General features: G+C 33.8%; 1 protein-coding gene across 5 annotated transcripts; it reads left to right on the top strand.

Annotated features, from left to right (window-relative positions):
- Positions 1-2,451: 2,451 nt before the first annotated feature.
- On the top strand, positions 2,452-22,689 carry LOC133292418 (MADS-box protein SOC1-like). Of its 5 annotated transcripts, none has more exons than XM_061490836.1 (9): positions 2,452-2,679; positions 2,823-2,883; positions 2,991-3,182; positions 14,499-14,580; positions 21,429-21,490; positions 21,607-21,706; positions 21,794-21,835; positions 22,033-22,074; positions 22,280-22,689. In XM_061490836.1, the coding sequence occupies exons 3-9, from the start codon at positions 3,001-3,003 to the stop codon at positions 22,436-22,438; spliced, it is 669 nt and encodes a 222-aa protein (XP_061346820.1). In that variant the 5' UTR covers positions 2,452-2,679; positions 2,823-2,883; positions 2,991-3,000; the 3' UTR covers positions 22,439-22,689. The 5 variants fall into 5 exon arrangements, with proteins under 5 accessions (XP_061346820.1, XP_061346809.1, XP_061346815.1 ...); XM_061490825.1 differs by having other exon boundaries at positions 2,452-2,683; positions 2,857-2,883; XM_061490831.1 differs by having other exon boundaries at positions 2,452-2,683.
- The last annotated feature ends 1,532 nt before the right edge of the window (positions 22,690-24,221 follow it).

Genomic DNA, 24,221 nt, shown 5'->3' with positions numbered 1-24,221 from the left:
TTAAAAATAATTTTAATTTTTTTTAAAATATTTCATTAGGGAGGCCTATAAGGCCTGTAGGTCATAGAAGGCTCTCTAATTTTTTAAAATAGGTTAGGCTTGGCCTATAAATAAAGCCTTTAGTAGATCAATAGGCTAGATAAGTTGAATATTTTTTTACGTAGACTTAGATCTGGAAGGCCAAAGCCTAGCCCAGCCTGACTCATTTACACCCCTAGTTGATGATGAATGCTGAGCAGGCGAGTTCGCGTACTATGAGATTCAACACTCAACTGTACATGTGTCATGTAGGAAAACACGGAACACTGACCAAAATGTCACTCTTTACCAACTTTTTTGCCTAAATGCCACGCGAACAATGTTATTTCTCAATCTGTCACGGGGGCAAGTTCGCTACCGGTGTAGCGAACTCGGTTTGCTGACGTGTCACATTTCTAGTGGATAATAAGTACCAAATTAAAAAAAAAGGTGTGAAGTTCGCTACCCCGTGTAGCGAACTTGGTGTCTACTAGAAATGTGACACGTCCAAACCGAGTTCGCTATATTGGGTAATGAATTTGTCCCCGTGATAGATTGAAAAATAACACTATTCACGTGACATTTAAGTAAAAAAGTTGATGAACAGTGACATTTTTGTTACTGCTCCGGAAAACACTCAACTGTACCTTGACTATAGTGGGCTCAGAGTGAGTTCGCGTACGATGTTGTACGGACGGAGATGACGTGTTTCTAACATTGTACATTTCCTCTTTTTTTAAGTAAGCTTCTGCGGCCCCACTGTTCCTGCACCAGTAACCCCATTATACTGACTACTTATTTTCTATGGTACCAAAACAAGATTAACATAATAATAATAATAATAACAAATACTTGTTTATTAACATTATTAATTGTTTTATAAATGGACAACTCGAAGGCTTATGATATAAAGATTATTTTTAGGATTCCATTTTTGTTATGTCGTAGGAAATAAAATTATTTTTTATATTTATATAAAAGTGTGTGAAATTCATATAAGGTCATGTGAAGAAAAAAAATATAAATTCCATATACTTTTTATGTATGTATAAAAAATAATTTTTTTTCTTATAATATAATAAATGTTAAACCTTCATTTTTATATCATATCTTTAGTAAAATGAAAATGACCAAACTTTTGGACTTGTGAGATGAGTATGTGGGAAATTTCTTTTTTTGGGCCAGTAGACTCTGGTTTTACCAAAACAAGCAAGAGAAGAGGTTATAATTTTTTTTTTTTTTTTTTGTTTCTTGATATGGTGGGGCTTGGGGAACAAGGAGGAATCAGGTGCATGAACAAGGAAAGGTGGGTATATGCTTATCTCTTAGTTAAAGATATATAAAATTCGGGAATTTATTATCTCTTATTTTAAAATTTTCAAGATCAGGGTTCTGCGTAAATTTTGTGCCTCTCACTTCATAAATATTCATAAATGTTGAGCGAACTCTACCTATATAATAGGTATAACAATGGAGAGATTAGATCTTTTAATATTGATGTCAAATTTGAAGTTTGACACCTCATCTTAGAGTCGTTAGATAAAAAAAAATCAATGGTATAACATGCTTACAAATCAGAGTCATTGATCTTTTTTGATCTAACGGCTCTCAGATGAGATGTCAAACTTCAAATTTGACACCGATATTAAAGATCCTACCTCAACAATAGAAATAGATACAAAATTTATTTAGCCTTTTTACAACTCTATCTTAAATTTACTTCGAGAATGATCTTTTTATATTAAAATTTTTCATCATTTGATCAAGTAAAATTTTCATGCCTATCTCTTTTTTTTTTTGGAGTTACCCAACCCTAATTACCTCTTTGAGGCGAGTTGGCTCCCTCCGGTATCCCCACGAGCTTCGACTCTTTGAGCCGACTATGAGACTAATCCGGAGTGCGGGGGAGCAGTGATGGTTAAAGGTTCAGCCCCCTCCCCAAGAATGCATTCAGCAGGAATCGAACACATGTCCAACCCCACTAACTCAGCGCCAAATTACCAACTGAGCTGCACCTATTAAGTCATGTCTATCTCTTTATTCGTTAATAATAATTAAATCTTATATATTTAATAGATGTCAAAAAAAGAAACAGGAGGGATATTCTTATTACCAAAAATTTTTACTACCAACTCACTACTTATCTAATCACCATTAGATCAACATTTTCTCTTTTTTCAAAAACTTTTTAACATTCTCTCTCTTTGATCCAATGGTGATTAAATAGGTAGTAAGTTAGTAATTAAAAATTTTAGTAGTAAAAATATTCCATCTCAAAAAGAAATACATACAAAATTTTCACGCCTATCAAGTCATGTGAAATTTTAAGAAGTATCCACTTTCCATTTCCTTTAGTTATGCACCATTCCATTTTTGTCCAGCGTTCTATTTATTGAGTGCTGACTTTTCTTTTTTCGTCTTTGAACTCTCATTTTCTTCCTTATTTAGTTATTTTCCTTTCCTTTTTTATGCAAAAACTCAGAGATTTTCTTAGATTTTTCCAATTTGGTGCATATCTACTTCCTCTAATGGGATATATCAATCAATTATAACTAAAAAAACCATCTCCGAGATATATCTTTCTGGGTGTTTAGTTCCTTTCTTGTGAAGGACCTTGGATTTACTGATACTTTGACAGCCTCTTTCTTTTCATCGAAATCTGTATGTAAGTGCTCTGGTTTTTTTTTTTTTTTCCTTCTGTTTTTTCATTAACTTCCCATTTCTTTGTAACCTTCATCCTTCATATATCACACCCGTAACTTTTTTATTTTTTGTTTGTATTTTTGGTTTCAATGGTTTCTTAGATAAGTTTATGTGTCTTCATTCTATCATAAGAAGGCTTAATTTTTGGGTTCATCCTATTTGGTGAGGACCCTTTTGACCATGTATTGAACTTTGCTTCAATTTTCTACCTAAGCATTTTTTCTAATTTCATACATTTTTTGTGGGGTATTGATGATGATTCACCACAGAGAATAAAAGATGGTGAGAGGAAAAACTCAAATGAAGCGTATAGAGAACGCCACAAGCCGGCAAGTGACCTTCTCAAAGAGGCGTAATGGGTTGCTGAAGAAGGCCTTTGAGCTATCAGTTCTGTGTGATGCTGAGATTGCTCTTATCGTCTTCTCTACAAGAGGGAAGCTTTATGAATTTGCAAGCTCCAGGTACTTATCCTGTACATCTCACCATTCTCAGATGTGTTCATATTTTCTTATTCACTAATTGTATGATTGCATCTACATCTCATAATCTTAGCTATAACCTCTACATTCAAGGATTCCTTTATTTTTTGAGATAGTAAATTTCAGGCACACTTAGATATATACATTTAGATACTTTTACATCCTATATGTATAGTCAAGAATTCAAGATTCTCATCATAAACACCAAAATACATTGATGGATAGGATCTAGTTTTATTTCTTCTTACTTATTATTATTATTATTATATGGAGGTTATACTTATTACTTATTTTTTCTTACCATCGCATATAATTATTTTTCTTATTGTTCGATCAAAATCAAATTAAACCCGATTAGCGAGTGTTGGTGGAGGTAATCTTTATACGCAATCTTACCCTTGCATGTTTCTTGGATTCGAATCCACGACCTTTCAGTCATGAAATAACAGCTTTACCACTGCTCCGATTCGTCCCCTTTATTTTAATTTTGATCTAACCAAAATAAAGTGATTGTATAGGAAACAATGTTGTGAGTATAACCTACCTCTTGTTATTATTGTTTATTTTTTCAAGACTTTTTAAAAAAAGTGAGGGTAAGCTGTGTAAAATCGACCCTTACCCTTACCCCTATTCTTGCCCGTTGGGGAGCTTTGTGCACTGGGTTTGCCCTTGGTGCACAATGAGCTAAGCAATTCAATACTCTAGGAAAAGGAAATAATGAATTTGTATCTTCTCTTTCAGTACAAGTGATTTAGGGAAGTATTTGTGGATATTTCATGACATTAAATGGCATAATTGATTGTAGTGTTTTTACCTAATCCTATCCTTGTTTAAAGCCTAACAAATTCTTACATTTTTGGGTAGGCCAAGAGCTTGTAACTTTTTCTGGCTTCTTCTATTAGGCTCGTATCAAAAATGAGTTTATCTTAGTTAGTAAATAGTTTTAACCTAATTAAGTGGTACCACACCTCCCAAACCAAACATTAAGAAAGGGTAAAATGATGTAAGGTAACTGGTTCCCTCAGTAATGAGCAAAGAAAGAACTATCACATGTAGGTTAGTGTTTCATCATATGTACCAAACACTGACATATATAAAAGGTTCATGAGATGGGGAAAGATCGAGAGAGAGACAAAGAGAGCAAGTGTGACCTGCACCACATAATGATGATTTGATTCCATCTATAATATTTTCTGATCAATGAATATTATATTTTGGTTTAAGAAGTTGTAGGTTCGGAATGTACTTCTTTTATCATCGAACAAAGTGAGTAAACTCTATTAGATAGGAGCTTGTGATGTTCCATGAAATAATGTGCAGTGTGATCACCACAGCTTTTAGTATAACAAGAGGTCACACACTAACCTCATTCCAAGACTAATAATTGTACTTTCATTTACATTATTATAATCGAAACTTCTACTTCGACATTACAGTCGAAATTACAAACTTTTCTTGTCAACTTGAGGTGAATAATATTTAGTAAATCAAGTTCTGGTCAATGGCAACTGAGAGTGATGTGGGAGAGTGTTGTTGCTGTACAACACTATATTATAAAAACTTTGAAAACCAAATTTATTATATAAGTAATTATATATAGATGCTTTTGTTGTCCATATTGTCTTTATTGTGGGAATAGATTACGATTAATTGAGTGTTATGAGCATATAATAACTTTTAAGTGATATAGGTTTTTTTGAAAAATAAAATTTAGCATAGATAGACGAAGCTAGATTTTCCAGCTGGAATAGTGAGTAGTGGGGATTCGAACTTTGATCCTTGGCTAGGGTTTGATTTGTTATATGCTAGAAAAAGATCTATGTAGTTCAACCGTCCTTAATCGGGCTAGCGTTTTCAAAAAGTTCAGTAACGTAGTAATGAAAATGCCAAAAGACACTCAACAAAGAATGCATATATATATATATATATATATATATATATATATATATATATATATATATTGCGACTCTCAGACTTATCCTTTCAAATGCTATTTGAAACTTGATTATAGTGATTTCATATATGCATTTCATGCTTGACTTTGTTCTATTTTATCTCTAAGGGGGCGTTTGGTTGAGGAGAAATATTATAAATGATAGGAAAATGTTATGTATAGGGAAATGGGTGGGAAGTGAGATTGGTAGGAAAATGTAAGAAAAAGTTGTTTGGTTGGAAAAAAATTTACAGGAAAAATCAAGTAACTTTTGTAAAGTTTATGTTTGGCTGTAAGTAACATATAGATGGGAAAATGCAGTGGGTATTACAAAATTAACCCTGACTGCATAAATTTTTCCATCGTATGCAACAAGACCAACCAGTTTCGCTATGCTTCTCGCGTTTTCTGCTCTCACCTTCTTCGCTATGGCAGACCCATCACGCTTTCACCACCATTCTCCCATCATCTTCACCTTTCATCCCAACCACTGCATCACCCTCACCTGGTTAAGTTTTCTTTTCTTTCATTATTATTTACCCCACAAAAAAAAATCATTTTTTTATTCGTTTTAGCTGCAATATGAATATAAAGTTCATTGCTTTAGCTGCTGTTGGTGTTAATCAAGAAAAACCAGCGTCAGATAACTCTGCAAAAGATGGTTCTGGTCAAGGAAAAGAGTCTGGAGGGGAAAATGATCAGAAAAGTGATGATGGGAAAACCTGTTCGTGGAGGGGTACGCTGGTCTTTTTTTTGGTACAGTCAGTGAGCAAATATGGAGCCACTCCACAATACCACCTTGCAAAAGGGTTTCTGTGGTCGGCAAAATCAGTACAAATAGATAGGGAAATAGGAATGCCTTGAATCAGAGTTAGCTAGCTAAGTGAGGAAATCCAACACACCAAACGCTGGTTTCTTCCTTTCCCATTTGTCATTTATCTATCATTCTGTTGAGAATCCTTCAACCAAACAGCCCCTAAGTGATTTGCACTATATACTGGCACAAACGGATATAGAAGGTACTTGGAAACACATAATCTATATATATATAGGGTAAGGATCATTTTACACCAGTGTAAGTTACACTCTCAATCTTGTCTGTTGATCTCATTTATATCTAAGGGCTCAAATTTTTTAGTAATGTGAGCCATTGGATATAAGTGGATCAATGGTCAAGATTGAGTGTAAGACTTCTAACTCTTACAGCGGTGTAAGAATATCCTGCTCCATATAGGGTAAGGATCATTTTACACCAGTGTAAGTTACACTCTCAATCTTGTCCGTTGATCGGGCCTATTAGGACCTATGAAGAACCGATTACGGCACGGCGTTTTCAATACGTTCCCAATACGTTCTTGAACGTTTTTGATACAGGAATTCAATACGTTTCCGATACACGTATCCGATACGTCGGAAAAATTTTTGAGTATCGGTACTTCATAAATTAGGACTACTAATATAGATTTTGGTATTTACCAAAAAAAAGTTTCAAGTTCGATGCAAGTGAGCTTTTATTGTGTGATCCTCCCAAGTTTGTTCAGTAAGTTGATTTAAGAGGTAACCTGCGTTCCAAATTGCAAGGTGCTTAGTCTTAAGCCCCACATCAGATTCCCTTCAATTTGATGTCTTATATTCTAGGGTGATATCTAGAGATGAGGTGTGATCCCTATTCTGGGGTACATTGTCCCTGATTCATTTGTCGAGAACTTGCTTAGAAGCGTCGAAATGGACAAGTTTGAGAGGCATAATGTCCTAGGACAATCTGGTTAGGGTCAAGGATGATTGTATCCAATGTGAGATTTGGCGACAAACGATCTTTATTGAGGAAATGACTGCTAAAATAACAGATCATTGAAGCAGTATGCAAGAGGCTTGAAATATCACTTATTGTAAAGAACCTTGGGATACACCACCCCAAAAGCTAGCTCAAGGGGTGGGAGTGCCCAAGGCCTTATAAAGGCCATATTAGTTGCTCATCCAATCAATGTGGGACTATATATCTCAACACGTCTTCTCACGCAAGAGCCCTTTAGGCTAGAAGCGTGGAATTGCACAGGCCCATTTTTGGTTTACCTTTTTGTGCTTTTTATTTTATTTTAATTCCACTTTTTAAAGCGGGGGACGGTGATGCTTTGATACCATGTAAAGAACCTTGGGATACACCACCCCAAAAGCTAGCTCAAGGGGTGGGAGTGCCCAAGGCCTGCCATATTAGTTACTCATCCAATCAATGTGGGACTAAATATCTCAACACTTATGAAATATGCAAAAGGCGGCTTGAAAGATCACTTATGAAGTTATGCAGTATGCAAGAGATTTGAAGCTAAGAGAGTCAGTGGCGGAGCCATATTGAAACAAGGCACTTGCTGGTTTTTAAAAATGGTTGGCTTCCTATTTACGTAACTATGAAAATAACAGCTTACTCCATGGCCCTCCATAGCTAGAGATAGCCTTGACACCGACTGATTTTTTTTAGGAATTAATTTATGACACGGCCTAAATTTTTTTTGTTTTTTTTTGCCTCCGCCACTAAAGGAAGTGGGTGTGCAACGAGAGGTTAGGGTTTTAGAAATGTATGCCTTTAGTGCCTAACCCTTTTCTAATGGAGTTTGGATAGCAACACAACTTTTCTAATGGACAAGGCCCATTATCTCATGATTCATATTTTGAATCCGAGCAATTTTGACCCTAATCTTTTAGGTGGTGTTTGGTTGGGAGTTTTTCAGCGGATAGTATGGCTTTTAGAAACACCATGTTTGTTTCAACGTTTTTCACCAAAAACCCATCTATCCAATTTGTCTGGATTTATGAGAAACATAGATATCTGCACTGTTTAGAAACCCAATTTGAAGGTGGGATTTTTCGGAAAACCAGTTATCTGGCTTTTAATGCACTGTTGATTTCATAAAGTTACCTAATTTTTCCAGTAAAGTTTTTCCCACCAAACAACTTTTTTTTTTTTTACATTTTTTTACCTATCTCACTTTATCTATCTATCTCATTTTCCTACTATTTCAAAAAAATTTCCTGAACCAAACGCCCCTTAGAGCTTGTGGAATCCGCAACAATATCAAGCTTTGGCTTGACTAATTTAAATAATAATTCTTTGTCTTAATTAGATGTGTCGAATATAACTCCTATTTTGCATTTAGTCAATCACTTATGTTGCTAACGCTGATAAAGCCAACATTTTAGTTGCTAAATCAGACAGTAATTGCAAACTCCATCATTCCATATTGGCCTGTACTGATTGCAACTGCGACATAATTGTGTTTGCAGTTGCAATTTAATCTTGAATGTATCTTTTAGTATGTTTGATATAAAGGACCACAATGAAACATCGATGATTAATATCAATCTATCAATATTGATAAGGATTAGAATAAAATTAGCAGGAATTTATAAAAAATATTACTAAAATTTGGTGTGACTAAAAAAAACAAAAACCCTATGAGGGATGACTGGATTGTGGAAACCAAGAATACATTGAATTGTGAAGTACTCTGGTAGTAAAAAAAGCTTAGCACTACAAAAAAAATAATTAAATATTGTAGAGTTTTTTAGCACAGGTAGGATGGACATGATGCATCATCCACTCTTAACTTAAGTCTAATGGGCTCTCATGTGAAGAATGTTTTACAAAAATATAAAACCATTAATATAGTGCCTGTTTGTTTTTGTTTTTTTAAGTTAAAAACTATTTATAAACAGAAGCTAGGCCAAACAGGTTTTGAGTAAAGCTCTTATGATGAAAAGTTTTTTTTTATAATGAAGAAAAAAGCTAAAAGCCAAAAGCTCATAGGAGGAGTTTTTTTTAAGTTCTTATCAACTTTTCTTGAATTGTGTTGTTAGAGAGATATAAAATAATTAATTTAGCCTTACCCAATACCTTAAGATTTTGGGTCGAAGTGACGCTTATCATGATATAAAAGTTTCAGTGACCACGAAGTCACGAGTTCGATCCTCACGGCCCCCACCTTTAGGTGGAATTAAGAAAAGCACAAGGCAGACCAAAAAAATGAGCTTGTGCCATATCCACGCTTCAAGCCCAAAGGGCTCTTACGCGAGGGTGTGTGTTAGAGAGATATAAAATAATTAATTTAGCCACACTCCCTTAAGGTTTTGGGGTGTGTTACACGAGGCTAAATTAATTATTTTAATTAAATCTTTCTAACACACCTCGTGTTCACTGAAGCTCTGATACCATGATAAGCGTCACTTCAACCCAAAACCTTAAGGCATTGGGTGAGGTTAAATTAATTATTTTATATCTCTCTAACATGAGGCTAAATTAATTATTTTAATTAAATCTTTCTAACATGTGTGTTTTTTATAAATGAAGATCTATAGAAATAGAGAGAGTTATATTGAAATATGTGTTTTTAAGCTAAATTTTTTATGTAATTACCAAATAACTTTTAGTTTTTTTTTAATTTTTTTTTTTTAGCTTTAGCTTATAAGTAGCTCTAGGGTGAAAAAGAGAGTATCCAGACATGCTAATAGTCTTACCCAACTACATAAGCTCTTGAGTTGAATTGATTCTTTATAATCTCATGACTTCATGATCAAAATTGGGAATATCCAAATCATTTAAAGGGGCACCAACAAATGAAAAAAAAATTAATACATGGCAAGTAATAGGCAATTTTAAAAATGAAATACAATTGATATTTTATATTTTTTGAAACTTATTCTTCTCAAAGATACTCTAATTATGCTCACACCTGAACGAATTGCTGGTACCCTTCAATCTGAACTAAATAATGTCTTGACACTAGCATATAGTTTGCGTGCTTAGTTTAGCCCAATTTGGTTCCTCCTAAACAAATCATATGACTGCTTCTCATTCGAATCCACCAAATAAAGCACTTTGGTTAAAAGATAAGTGCCTACCAAATAAATCACAATATTTTCCATAACACCCATTTCATAATTATTTTTTCAATAAACTTCCTATTCATTGTTCTTGCAAGCTGATTAGATTTCTATTCATTAGATATGAATATTCTTATCAATACTCCCTCAATTTTTGTGACACTTCACTTGACTTTCTTTATAAATAAAAAGAGTAGGTGGAGGAGGCAAAATTGCATCTCGGGTATGAGTATGTGACATGGTTTTATTTGTAGATCTTCTCCAAAATCAACATCAACAATACCTTTATCCCAAACTAATTGGGGATGAATTTTCTCTAAAATATTAAAAAAATAAAAATAAGAAAGTCTTTCTTCTTTTGCCTCCTGATTTTGAGTTGCTTGATTATCAAAGTCAAAATGTGGACTGACCTCACACTTTCTATTGCTTGGGTTTTACAACTAAGTCACCTTTGAATTTGAATCATAGCCAATCAAGACATGCTTGACAATTCTTGGACGAGATACTAATTAAATAACTGATTTAGCTAGAAAATTTTAAATTTAACTTCTAACGTATTTATGTATTCCATAAGGAAATAGATCCTCTCATGTTTTAATTAACATGACCATGTCATATTGGAGAATTATAACAATATAAAGAAGAATTAATGGTAATGATTTTGTAATTACCTATCACTATATTTTTTTCTCTCTTCTTTTATTATCATTAATCCACCTTTGTATGGTTATGATTCCCTAACATGACATTATTTGCTAATTAGTGTATTGTAGATAGTATCATTTATATGCTAATTATTCAATTAGTTTATAAGTTAATTAGGATGGTTTTTTCACCCTTTTGTCCCTTATTAATTAATTAATAACCATTTTGCCCCTGATTCGAAACTATTTATCAATCTGCCCCTCTTTAATCGACTACCTTGCATTTTTAATCGACTAAATGGCCAAAACAAGAAAAAATGGCTGTTGGGAGATTTAGTGGACTAAATCTCCCTATTTAGTCGACTAAATCTCCCAACAGACAACAAAGGAAAACAAGTCAGTATGATTTTTTAATCGATTAAGTAAGGAGATTTAGTCGATTAAATCTCCCAACAACCATTTAGTCGATTAAAAATGCAAGGTAGTCGATTAAAAATGGGCAGATTGGTAGATAGTTTCAAATCAGGGACAAAATGGTTATTAATTAATTAATGAGGGGTAAAATGGTTAAATAGCCTAATTAGGATTGCTTCTCATTTCATTTTGATGCGAAAAACCCATAGAAAAGTAGCTAACAAAAAGGAAATTTGATAAAAGAGAAACTCTTTGTTCTCAATTATAATTACTAAAATGAAATAATCAACTCCGACGATAAGGGTCTTAAGCACCAATTACAATCAATTCAAAATTCAAAATCCTAAAAATAAGGAAATAATATAAAAATAATTATAGCTAGTTATTAATCAATCCACATTAAAAACATAGCTGAATTAAGGAAATAATAAAAAACAAATAAAAATAAAAATATGCCTAAATTCCAAAATATAGTCACACACATGCACGATTCTAAGTCAATTCTATATGCATCATCCTCCCCCGATAGAAAAATATTCACCATTAAATTTGCTTCATCTTTGTTGATGGTAGCTGAAGGTGGACAGAATCCATGATGCAATATTTTCTTAAAGATATCTAATGCTTCTCCATTATAGAAATTATGCACAATAACAAATTTAACAAAAGTTCGTGATACCACATCAGGCTCAACACAATTACCTGCAATCCTCAACTTGAATATGTCAGAGACAACCAGAGCTGTTTGTTCATCGCTATATGAAAACCGATATATCAAAAGTGTTCCAAGTTACCACACTTGAATCCACATTAATGTTCTTAAAATTATGTTATACCTAACTAAATGAAGAATTTAATGCCTTGTTTTCAAGGCCATGTTGATTGTGCCCAAAAATAACATTATCTAGAGTTATCAAGTCTTTCACAGCTATCCCATTAAATACCATGCATGCATCCTCAATTTTAATACACTTGGAGATTCAATCACTAACATGGTCACAAGCTTTGAGAACATATGAAATCAAGAATATTTTGTTGGGCTTCAACCCTTCGATTATTTGCATCCTATAGAACACGACATGAGCGCATTCTCCATCCTTTAGCTTTCAATCAAAGTATCCTTTAGTTTTTCATCAAAGTCTTTGAAGACTTGATCACTGTCATAGTCTAGCTCTTCATCGGAATCATCAGTAATTGGATCGTTGTCACATCTTGTTGTTCATTGAAATTGTTGACGAACTCGGATAGTGTACCGGTCGTACAAGTAATAAAGTGATAAGAAAAGTTGTCGATCCCACGAGGACTGATGACCAAGCAATAATTTATCTATTCAACTAAAGTTGGATCGATCGTAAAAGGATTTTTTGAGATTATTGTAATTAAATTAAAAACAGAATTTGTAAACTTATTTTTAGTTTTTAATATTTTAGAAGATAAATTCAGAATTAATAAATCTAGAAATTGAGTTTAAGTTTTAATAAAAAGGCGTAGCTAGGATTTAACTTCCCCAATGGTTTCTTAATGAGTTTGCCTATACTTACGATTACATTCAAGATCAAATTATTATCAGCTCTTTCTATGATTGATTAAATCTCAATCCCTTGGTAATCTAATCCTTTATTCTAATCCAAGCCTAATCTCTTAGTACTTTTTCATAAAATAAGCATTAACACAAGAATCTACGGTTATAGAATTCATAAGTCTATCCCTAGATCATACAAATTCCAGCAATCAACCAATCGGAATCGATACACTAACATCCCTATTGTCATGCACGACTCTAATGTTCATTCAAGACTGACCAGATCGTAAATAAGACTAGGAATAAATTGCAAATTGATTGCATTACTTAAATCAAGAATATAAATCATAATCAAAGCAAACAGCATTCTAGAACCCATTGGTTCCATCTCGCCCTAACTACTAAAATAGAACTAGCCTAACATATTCAAGATTACTAAAGAAAGAGATGAACAAAACTAAAATTCATAAAACGAAATATAAAACCCGGTCTCCACGGTGAAGCTTTGACCGTTTCTCCGCTCCTCAGGTCCGGAACAGAGCTTTTCCCTTTCCTAAGCCGCGGCCATCATCAGGTCTGCTGTCCTCCGTCTTCTGAATCCAAGAATTTTTGGAATGAGCCCTAATGTGCATTTTTATAGAAATAAAAATGGGCTTTTTAATTTGGACTAGGCTCGCTGAGGATTAATTTTGATTAATTCTTTATTTTTCTTGATCCTTATCCTTTGTAACTGCATTTATCCTTATTGATTGCAATTTGTTATTTTAGACCTGAAACAAACTGAAAAGAGATTAGAATCTTATTAAGTTGTTGGTATTTTAATATCTTTAGATTTTATTAACTAACACTATATTTTTAATCATATTAATTATTATTTGAACTATATTTGATATTAAAAATATAGTGATTTAGACACTTATCAGAAATCATTATAGATTAGATAATCGCCCCAACTTCGTTCTCCATCGGAGTAAAAAAATATAGGATATTATCACAAAGTGAAGTATTGGGTCGTACTTCCCGATCCCGTTCCTGTTTTAGAATCTCCAGAGGATTGACGTCCCTTCTTCATTGTCAGATGAATCCTCTTATTTCATTCCTTCTTTGGATTGATTTATCAACTTTGTTTGCACAAGTCATTGCTCCAAAACTTAAATTTTCTTGCTCTGTACCTACACAAGTTGTCGCTTCAAATCTTGGATTCATCTTCTGAGCTCTTCATTTTCTATCTCTTGCGGGTCTATCTTAGGCGGTTGTCCATCTTCTTTAGGAATGAATTCACGTCCCCTACCATCACGTCTCTTCCATTCACGACCTCCATGATTATGTTCAGTCTTTGGTTGAAGACAATTTAATATTCTGATACCAAATGATGCCAAAAGCGTATAAAAAAGTGACTAAGCATAAAATTGGGATCTAATAAAAAAGAAACTCTGTTTTCAATTATAATTATCAATTGACAAAATATTCAACCTCTATAGTAAGTGTCTTAAGCACTCTTTTATAGACCAATTACAGATCAATTCAAAACTTAAAATTTTAAAAATAAGGAAAGAATATAAAAATAATTATAGCTTATTACATATCATTTAGCATTAAACATAGCTGAATTAAGGAAATAATAAAAATAAAATTACGTCGATATCCCAAAATAACGTACGCACACATGCATGATTCTAAGCAAATTCACATTTCTCTTCCTTTCTATTTTCTCCTATTTATATTACATTTGAACTAAAATAAAATTTAATTTTTCCCTTCCCATTTTCATTTTCTCAGTTTGTTGTCAAACATAAACATGGGATGACATTGATCATGTCATTGTCCATTTTCTCATTTTTTAAGCAAGTGCTTATTTACTTAATATTTTGACCATGGATCAGCTAACCAGACTTAAGTCATATATGCAGTATGCAGCAGACAATTGAACGATACCGCAGGACAAGGGATAATACTCCAACAGCGTTCAGATCAGATGAACAAAATATGCAGGTTATACCTCTTGTTTTTCTTCCATAATCAATAAGCATTCCTATTCATTATTGTTAGAAATCAAATTTAACTTTGTAACTTTCCACCGCTAGAAGACTGCACCATATGTGGCTGTCATTTGATAATATCAAGTTGATCTTTGCACCGCCAAAAACAGTGACCGAAGCTTTGAGCCAAACATGAAGTCGATGCTCATAATTGTAGCTGTAGTTTTAATATTAAAAAATTATGTTTTGTTGAAAGAGACAAAGTCGGCAATTGTAACTTAAGGCAAGGCGGCATTTAAATCGGTTAAGTAAGTATATATATGTATATACTTCAATCTAATCAACAATATGTATTAGAAAGAAAGAAAAGAGAAGGAAGATAGAAAGAGAGAAAGTGCTGAAGCACTAAGGAAAAGAAACAGAGTGACCGTGCGTGTGTTGTATTTTTCCTTTATCCAAAATTCAAATACAAAGAGATTTCTTCATCTATTATTCTTTTATTTTCTCTAAATTTCCAACAAGTGGTATCAGAGCATACCATTAAATTTCCAATAATTAGTATCTGAGGGAATTGAAATTTTCCCAACAATTGGTATCAGAGCCTCGTTCGATCAAAGAGGCGAATCAGAGCCCTAGATTTGGGAGCTGTGGTAAAAAGAAGTGCTGAAGCACCGTAAAAAAGAAGAGTTTCAAAGCCAGGTTCTGGAAGCCGTGATGGAGATTCCAAAATTTTATGGAAATGAAGATGAAGCTGCAAGATGGTTAATCTGTTTGAAAGAATATTTTCAGGCAGAGAATATCGATGAAGATGAAAAGGTGATGGAAGCTATAAAAAGGCTCAGAAGCAGCGCGTTTCGTTGGTATCAACAGTGGTATCTAAGATGGCTATGGTTCGGTTATGATGCAAGCTGGAAGGACTTTGAGAAAGCGTTCAAAGCAAAATATCTAGTTGAAGTTTATCTTATTGATGATGAGACAGAATCAAGCAATCCAGAATCAAAACTCGATATCCAGAATGAATTGGAGTCAGAAAAATCAGAGACTGAAGAAGAACAACAACAACAACATCAAGAAGAAGCTGAAGCTGAAGCTGATAATATTGATGATATGGAAGAAGATACAGAAGCTGATGAGTGGATGAATAAATCTGCTTTGAAGAAAGAAAATGAAGGAAAAAGAGGAAGAGCAGGCGGCAGCGAGCATAGTGGTGATCCTGACAACGTCAATGATGATGATGAGGAACGTGAGGAAGAAGAGGATATGAGAACAGAGTACTTTGTTTGTTATTTAGACACTGTTGAGGAAGAGAAAGCATCTAGTGATTTTGAAAATAAAGTGAAGCCAAGGAGCAGTAGCAACAAGTCAAGGGGAGTACCAACAAAGAAGACAAACAAAAGAGAAATAATTCTAGTAAAAGAAAAACAAACTCTCATGGATGTGCCAGAAAAGCAAAAGAAAGAAGATATTGTGGAGAATGAGCAAAGTGAAAAACCAAGGATTATTTGGTCAAATTTAGTAAAGATTATGCATGTATCGGAGACGTCACAAACACCAACAAAGATTGTTTATCTTCCACCATTCCTGAAGCCACCAGATAAATGTGTTACACAAAATATGATTGGCATGCAAAGTTAAATTTGAGGGGGAGTGTTAGAAATCAAATTTAACTTTGTAATTTTGTTCTACCGCCATACTAGAAGAATGAAGAACACTCACCACCAAATTAGAATCATGTGAAAGTCTCTATTGAGTTGTCAACCAAATGGATAAAGAATATAGAGTCGGCAATTGGAACTCAAGGCTAAGAAGAAAGGAGAAGATTGTAGAAACCAAAAGCTGCTGAGTTGGTTAAATAAAATAATGTATCATATGTTGGAATAAAGTGGTTAAACTTGCGGCTGTCAGAGGAAGACAAATTCAAGATGAATTGGATAGTTGGCCATTTGAATATTATATTATAGTTTTAGAGAAGACAAGTCGGTGCTCAAACTATATATATATGTGTGTAGAAAGGCAGCAACACTTAAAAAGAAAGAGTGAAGGAAAGAAAGTGCCGCAGCACTTGAGAAAAAAAATAGAAAGAGAGAGTTCTATTAGTGTGTGAGAAAATAGTATTGAAATACTGTTAGAGAGAAGAAGAGAGAGTTTGAGAAAGAGTTATGTTGAGAGAAAAATTAGTCACAGTGTTATTACACTTGTGTTTTGTATTGTGTTTTGTTTCTATATAAAAGTTTGATACTATTCTACTTGTTCTGTTTATTATTCCATCTCCAACAAGTGGTATCAGAATATACCATTAAATTTCCAATAATTAGTATCTGAGGGAATTGAAAAGTGGAAGAAAGCCATGAATGATGAAATTGCTGCAATCAAAAGAAATGACACGTGGGAGCTTACAACTACGCCTAAGAAACATAAGCCCATCGGAGTAAAGTGGGTGTACAAGACAAAGACTAATCAAGAGGGAAAAGTGGAGAAATACAAGGCAAGATTGGTAGCTAAAGGCTACAATCAGAAATATGGAATAGATTATGATGAGGTGTTTGCACCAGTTGCAAGGATTGATACCATCAGACTTCTTACAGCAGTTGCAGCACAAAAGCAATGGAAGATATACCAGATGGATGTGAAATCAGCCTTCCTCAATGGTTACCTAGAAGAAGAAGTCTATATCGAGCAACCACCAGGTTATGTTAAAAAAGGAGAAGAAGATAAAGTTTATCGGCTGAAAAAGGCGCTATATGGATTGAAGCAAGCTCCAAGAGCATGGAACACAAGGATAAATGAATACTTTCATAAGAATGGATTTGTGAAGAGTCTGTATGAACATGCTTTGTACACGAAGAAAAATGAAGATGGGGATATGATGATCGTGTGTCTTTATGTGGATGATATAATCTTCACAGGGAATAATCCAAGTATGTTTGTTGAATTTAAGAAAGCTATGACTAAAGAATTTGAAATGACAGATATTGGAGAAATGTCCTATTTTCTTGGAGTTGAAGTAAAACAAACAGAAAAGGGAATTTATATGCTACAAAAGAAGTATGCAGAAGAAATACTGAGTAGGTTCAGAATGAAAGATTGCAAGCCTATTTCAACACCAATAGAAACAGGAACAAAGTTGAAAGCTGACTCAGATAGAGAACCAGTAAACCCAACACTATTCAAAAGCCTGGTCGGAAGCTTGAGGTATTTGACTTTCACTCGACCAGATATCATGTTTGCAGTTGGTCTAATTAGCAGATATATGGAGAATCCAAAGCAGGATCATTTCAGTGCAACAAAGAGAATTTTAAGATATATCAAAGGAACCATCAGTCATGGATTATTCTATACACATTCCCAAGATTAAAGGTTAATTGGCTATGCAGATAGTGATTATAGTGGAGATGTAGATGATCGAAAAAGCACTTCAGGATATGCTTTTCATATTGGCTCAGCAATATTTTCATGGTCATCAAAGAAACAACAGACAGTTGCTCTATCATTATGCGAAGCTGAATACATAGCCGCATCAGCGTGCACGTGTCAAGCGATTTGGTTAGAGAATATTTTGAATGAATTTCATTATGAGCAAGAAGGTCCAATTACTATATACGTAGATAACAAGTCTGCTATATCACTTGCAAGAATCCAGTTTCCCACAGCCGAAGCAAGCATATTGACACGAAATATCATTTTATTCGGGAGCAAGTTAAAAACAAAGTTGTGGAATTAGTCTACTGCAGAACTGAAGAACAATTGGCAGATATTTTTACGAAGCCATTGAAAACCGATGTGTTCAACAAACTCAAACATATGATTGGTATGCAAAGTCAAATTTGAGGGGGAGTGTTAGAAATCAAATTTAACTTTGTAACTTTCCACCGCTAGAAGACTGCACCATATGTGTCTGTCCTTTGATAATATCAAGTTGATCTTTGCACCGCCAAAAACAGTGACCGAAGCTTTGAGCCAAACATGAAGTCGGTGCTTATAATTGTAGCTGTAGTTTTAATATTAAAAAATTATGTTTTTGTTGAAAAAGACAAAGTCGGCAATTGTAACTTAAGGCAAGGCGGCATTTAAATCGGTTAAGTAAGTATATATATATATATATATATATACTTCAATGTAATCAACAATATGTATTAGAAAGAAAGAAAAGAGAAGGAAGATAGAAAGAGAGAAAGTGCTGAAGCACTAAGGAAAAGAAACAGAGTGACCGTGCGTGTGTTGTATTTTTTCTTTATCCAAAATTCAAATACAAAGAGATTTCTTCATCTATTATTCTTTTATTTTCTCTAAATTTCCAACAATTATCTAGTATTTAGATATATTGTTATATGATTGTACTCATGCTGATGAAAAAACATATGCTTTTTATTTTTGCTCGTGTATATATATATATGGGGTTTTAGTTTGTCCTTTAACATGACCAGAAAAACTTTTCTACACACATTTTGTGGGGTCCACACTTTTTAAAGCAAAAAAAAAAATTATGACACGCAAAATGAATCTCTATAACATTACACAATCACTTTTCCTACAACATAACTCTTTTAAAATCCTATATATATATATATATATATATATATATATTTTCTGGTTGCTTGTTTTCATGTAAGACAAAAATGCATGAGCCTTTTTAGTGTTCCTTTCATGAACAAACTAAATACTTGTTCTTCTTTTCGTTAATTGATTTTTTTTACTAACTTTGGCATTGCTTTACAAATAATATTATTTAGCTTGCCAATTATTCAACAATGGGTAACTCAGTCTATACTATATAGCCCATTCCTCTTTATATATATATATATATATATATATATATATATATATATATATATATATATGGGTTCGCTTTTTTTACCGTCAATGTAGATAACTTATCTATAGTGAGCCCAAAATGACGTCATTTTGAGGCGGAAATCAAGGTATTTTTGTAATTATAATTATTTCAGGGTTATAATAGTCTTTTTCATTATAATTTTTCAACCCAAAACGACGTCGTTTTGGGAGCGAATGTAGATAACTTATCTACATTCACTTTAGAAATATTAAAGCCTATATATATATATACAAACTTTTTGTTCATAGACTCTATCAAAAATTTGTAAACGGATCCTTTATATATATATATATATATATATATATATATATATATATATATAGGAGTAGGATCCTTTGACACCGGTGTTAAATTTAAAGTTTGACACCTCATCTGAGAGCCGTTAGATCAAAAAAGATTAATGGTGGCACATGCTTACAAATCAGAGTCGTTGATCTTTTTTGATCTAACGGCTCTTAGATGAGGTGTCAAAGGATCCTATATTTTGTATATATATATATGAGATATGATCCTTTGACACTGGTGTCAAACTTTGAAATTTGACACCAAATCCTATTCGTTGATTTCCGACAATCAACGGTTATCTTTTATTGGGAATTAATATTTATTAATAAGTTTGATTCCCAATAAACGATAACCGTTGATTGACGAAAATCGACGGATAAGATTTGGTGTCAAATTTCAAAATTTGACACCGGTGTTAAAGGATCTTGTCCATATATATATATATATATCCTGGGGTGGGGTTGTTAGGCAGCTACGTGTTGATGACATAAGAAGGTAAAAAATAGGTGTTCCTTTTACCTAATTAAGTGCAATATTTAATGTTTTAGCAAAAATAAAGATGAAAAATCAACTATCATTGGTTCAAGTGACAATGATTTTGTTTTCCATACCCAATGATTTCGAATTCAAGCCCTCAGAATAGAGAAAACAATATTGGGAAAGTTGCTCCCTATTATAGAACTGATATTACTCAAACCGAATTAGTCGGGTAATTGAACTGGTGATATATCCAAAAATAAAGATGCAAAAGAATCATGGTAATTTGCTGATTTCTCAATTTTCCTTGTGTATGTAGTTGAAGCTTAGTGAGCTCATTTTAAGGGTGTTTCTTTCTCAATTGTGGTATTATTTGCATCATTTGATGGTTTTTTTTGCCAAACATGTTTACGAGGACTAAGTGCAAGATGTACAGGTGAAGAAGAACTATGTAGCATATGTCATGATAACCAATTAGCACATTAATTAGTTAAAAGGATTTGCAGAAATACTTATCTGTAGAAATCATAATACCTTAAATGCTCTCACTCTTGAAACAGTGCATTTTTGTAAGAATAGGCAGAGAATTTTTTTTTTTTTTGGGTGGTGGGGGGGGGAGGAGGAATTTACTTATATTACAATACACCTACCTTCATTTATAGAGGAATTGGATATCATAAGTTACAAAGTTAGAAGGTCACAATTCACACGACTTAGTTAATTTCATAAAGTCTATAACCTAAATTCATGCCTTGCATTTCTAGATTAATGTGTTTTTTTTTTTTTCAAAAGCGATTAATGTTTTTTTAGGTCAGTGCAAGTAGTAGCAGACTTTAACAATTCCATCTTCATTTATCCGTGTAAATATATACATATTGTTATTAGAAATATAAAACCATTAATATAACCCCATACAACAGTTTAAGCTTTTGATTTGAAAGAATTCTTTATATGGTATCAGAGTGAACATGACTAAGTAGTCATGAATTCGATTCTCACTGCTCCCATTCTATTAATAAAAATAATTGAATATTGTAGAGTTTTTTTTAGTACAGATAGGCTGAGCTTAATGCACCTTGAATCATTAATGTAATATCACCCAACAGCTTAAGCTTTTGGGTTGAAATGATTATTTGCCATTGATTTGAGTTGGAATTGGTTAATTGGAGTTCCGTTAAATTTCTACCTTTTTAAATTTGCTTATCATAGACACTTGTTCAAGTTAGAATTCTGAAGTTTGAGTGAAATTGCCTAATATATTACAGCATTTGAAGGAAGAAGCAGCAAGCATGATGAAGAACATTGACCTCCTTGAAGCTTCAAAACGGTTAAAGATCTTCTTGAATTTCTATTCATGTTGACAAATTCTTCACATTCATTATTTAACTTCACTCACGCATCACGGTGAAAGAATATGTTGCATTTGTAATTTCATTCCCCCAGGAAACTCATGGGAGAAGATTTGGGGTCTTGCTCCATTGAAGAACTGCAACAGATAGAACAACAGTTGGAGAGGAGTGTAAGCAATGTTCGAGCAAGAAAGGTTAGCGTGATCAACAAGCCTATAGAATTTTTACTTTTAAAATTTCAATGTCTATTGATATTTGAAACTCAACTTTCTATTCTCCAGACTCAGATTTTCATGGAACAAATTGAGCAACTAAAAGAAAGGGTAAGCTGTCTATATAATTGCATGAATGTGATATTGCGTTACTTACTTATATATCATTCTGAGTTCGTGATACGTGCCCAGGAAAAAAAAATGCATCAAAGTTCATTTCCTTCTTCATGAGTTCTGAACATTGAAAAAATTTCTAGCTAGCATAAAGTCAAAAAGATTCTGACTAATGTGTTTCTAATACAAATCAGGAAAATGCCCTAGTTGCTGAAAATTCCAGGCTTTCTGAGAAGGTGAAGTTACTGATTTCTTGAATTTATTTGTGCCTTATAGCTCATTTTATTTGCTACATATTTTAATCTTCCTAATGGAAATCTTGAACTTCAACTTTTGGTCTCAAACTTGGAGCTATCTCCCTTAGTTTGCAGATATTTGTTGGATACTTGTTTTTACAAATCGTTCGGTTAGAATGAAAAATTAAAACGAAATTCTCATCAGCATGGTAACTTTCCACAGCCAGAACCAAAGGATCAGAGAGAAAATCAACCTCAACCCTTTGCAGAAAGTAGTCCAAGTTCAGATGTGGAGACTGAATTGTTCATTGGACTTCCAGATACAAGAACAAGGTGTGGTGCATCTTTCCTCAGGTCTAGTTGAAGATTATTAAATCCCTCACTATGCAAAATAAAATAAGGGTAAGCCCAATTGTCTCATCAATGTATATCAGATATGTTTCCTGTTGCTCTCAGTCAGATAAATAATAATGGTGATTGTGAGAGTGATTTGTTAGTTATTATCATCAAATCCATGGTCTAAATGGCAAGTTGTATAGATATTCATATATCAGACTCAGAAGTCAACACTTTACTTCAGTTGTATGATTGATGCAATCGTTTTAGGGTTTTAAATGCATGACTTTCCAGACTCCTGAGCTTTCTTAGTTATGGTAGAAATTTTTGTAAGGTATGCGTAGTAAAATTATCAGCATAGATGTTACACCAGGAGAAAGAAATTTAATTTTAAGTTGATTATAGATTAATTAAGATTTTTTCCCCTTACCTTGGAATGAATTTGTATCTCACTCACTTTTTTCCCCCTCACATGAAATTTTCACATGCTGGAAAATCCAAAAAACTAGTTATTTCTAACACTCCTTAATTTTGAATTTCTTCTTGAGTGTCTTGAGTTCAAACTCAGAATTTGCTCATATTATTAGTCTTAAAATATGGAAAGTTTTGTGAAAATATGTCCAACAGCTTGATCTTCGAGTCTTCAAAATACTTCAACTAACTTCATTCTTGGCAAAGTCTTGCTTTGTATTTTCCACCTGTCCTTAAGCATTCTTCTTTGCTTTGAATATACATTTGACTCCAATACTTTCATGATGCTTATGAAGAAATTATAATTCGCAAGTGTTTATCTTGTCAATGGCTTTGTTCTCTCCTTCCATGGCTTGTCTTCATCTTGTCTTTCACAACTTCATCAATAATAAAAGATTCACTATTATTTATAGGCTTTGTTGTAAATAGTAGTGTAGAAGTCTCGGTCTCTTTTGTAATTTCTCTTCTTTCAGTTATATAATAGAATCTTCGTTGTATAGTTGAAACACATGGATTGCTCACAAATCTCTTGGATCCTGATATTCAACATGGTATCAGATCTTCGGCGTCACGAATTTGATCCTCACCGCCCCCTATTTAATTAATAATTAATTTAGTCTTGTGAAATTTCTTAGTACAGGTAGGTTAGGCCTGATGCATCAACCACTCTTCAAGCCCAATGGGCTCTCATATGAAGCAGAATGTAAGAGAAATTTAAAGTCACTAATGTAGCCTCACCCAACAGCTTAAGCTGTTGGGCTGAATTAGTTTTTTTACATGGTATATAGAGCCTAAGGAGAGAAATTCTAATCCGCGTCTTTCTGGTGGACCCATTGTTCCCCGAGTAAAATTCTTCCCTGGAAACTGTCACGGTCGTCAATTTCTGGCATTACTGTCATCGTCGTCCGTCACTGGAAAAAATTTCTCGCCAACTGTTTTAACCAAAAATTATGTCAACGGACTCAGAAGGAGCCGATCTACCCAACGCTGGAAGCCCCATCGTCATAGGAGGCTCCATGTGCTCTTACGCGCTACCTCTTTCTCTGCGCGTGGTTGCCACACGCCACCTTCCTTCGGCGCATGCGGCATTTTCCGGGGGCCGTTCGCTGTCGACCAAGGATGACAAGGTCGCCCAGCCGTCCTCTATCCAGTCTTACCTTCAGTTCGCTCAACCGACATCATTTGGATGGTGAGTGTGTGATCTCGCGCTCTTCGCGGTTTGCGTCCCTGGTCACGATTTGATTCACCACAAGTCTTGCCCCAGTAAGGGTTGTGATACGTCCCTGCTCTCGTTCCTGCTCAAGTCCTGTTCGTCGGTGCCACCGTCGCCTCTGTTCCAG

This window comes from Gastrolobium bilobum, unplaced genomic scaffold, assembly GCF_033153095.1.
Source record: "Gastrolobium bilobum isolate Gb01-03AN ecotype WA unplaced genomic scaffold, APGP_CSIRO_Gbil_v1 utg909, whole genome shotgun sequence".
In the NCBI taxonomy this organism is placed as follows: Eukaryota; Viridiplantae; Streptophyta; class Magnoliopsida; order Fabales; family Fabaceae; genus Gastrolobium; species Gastrolobium bilobum.
This window is presented reverse-complemented; position numbering and strand designations above follow the sequence as displayed.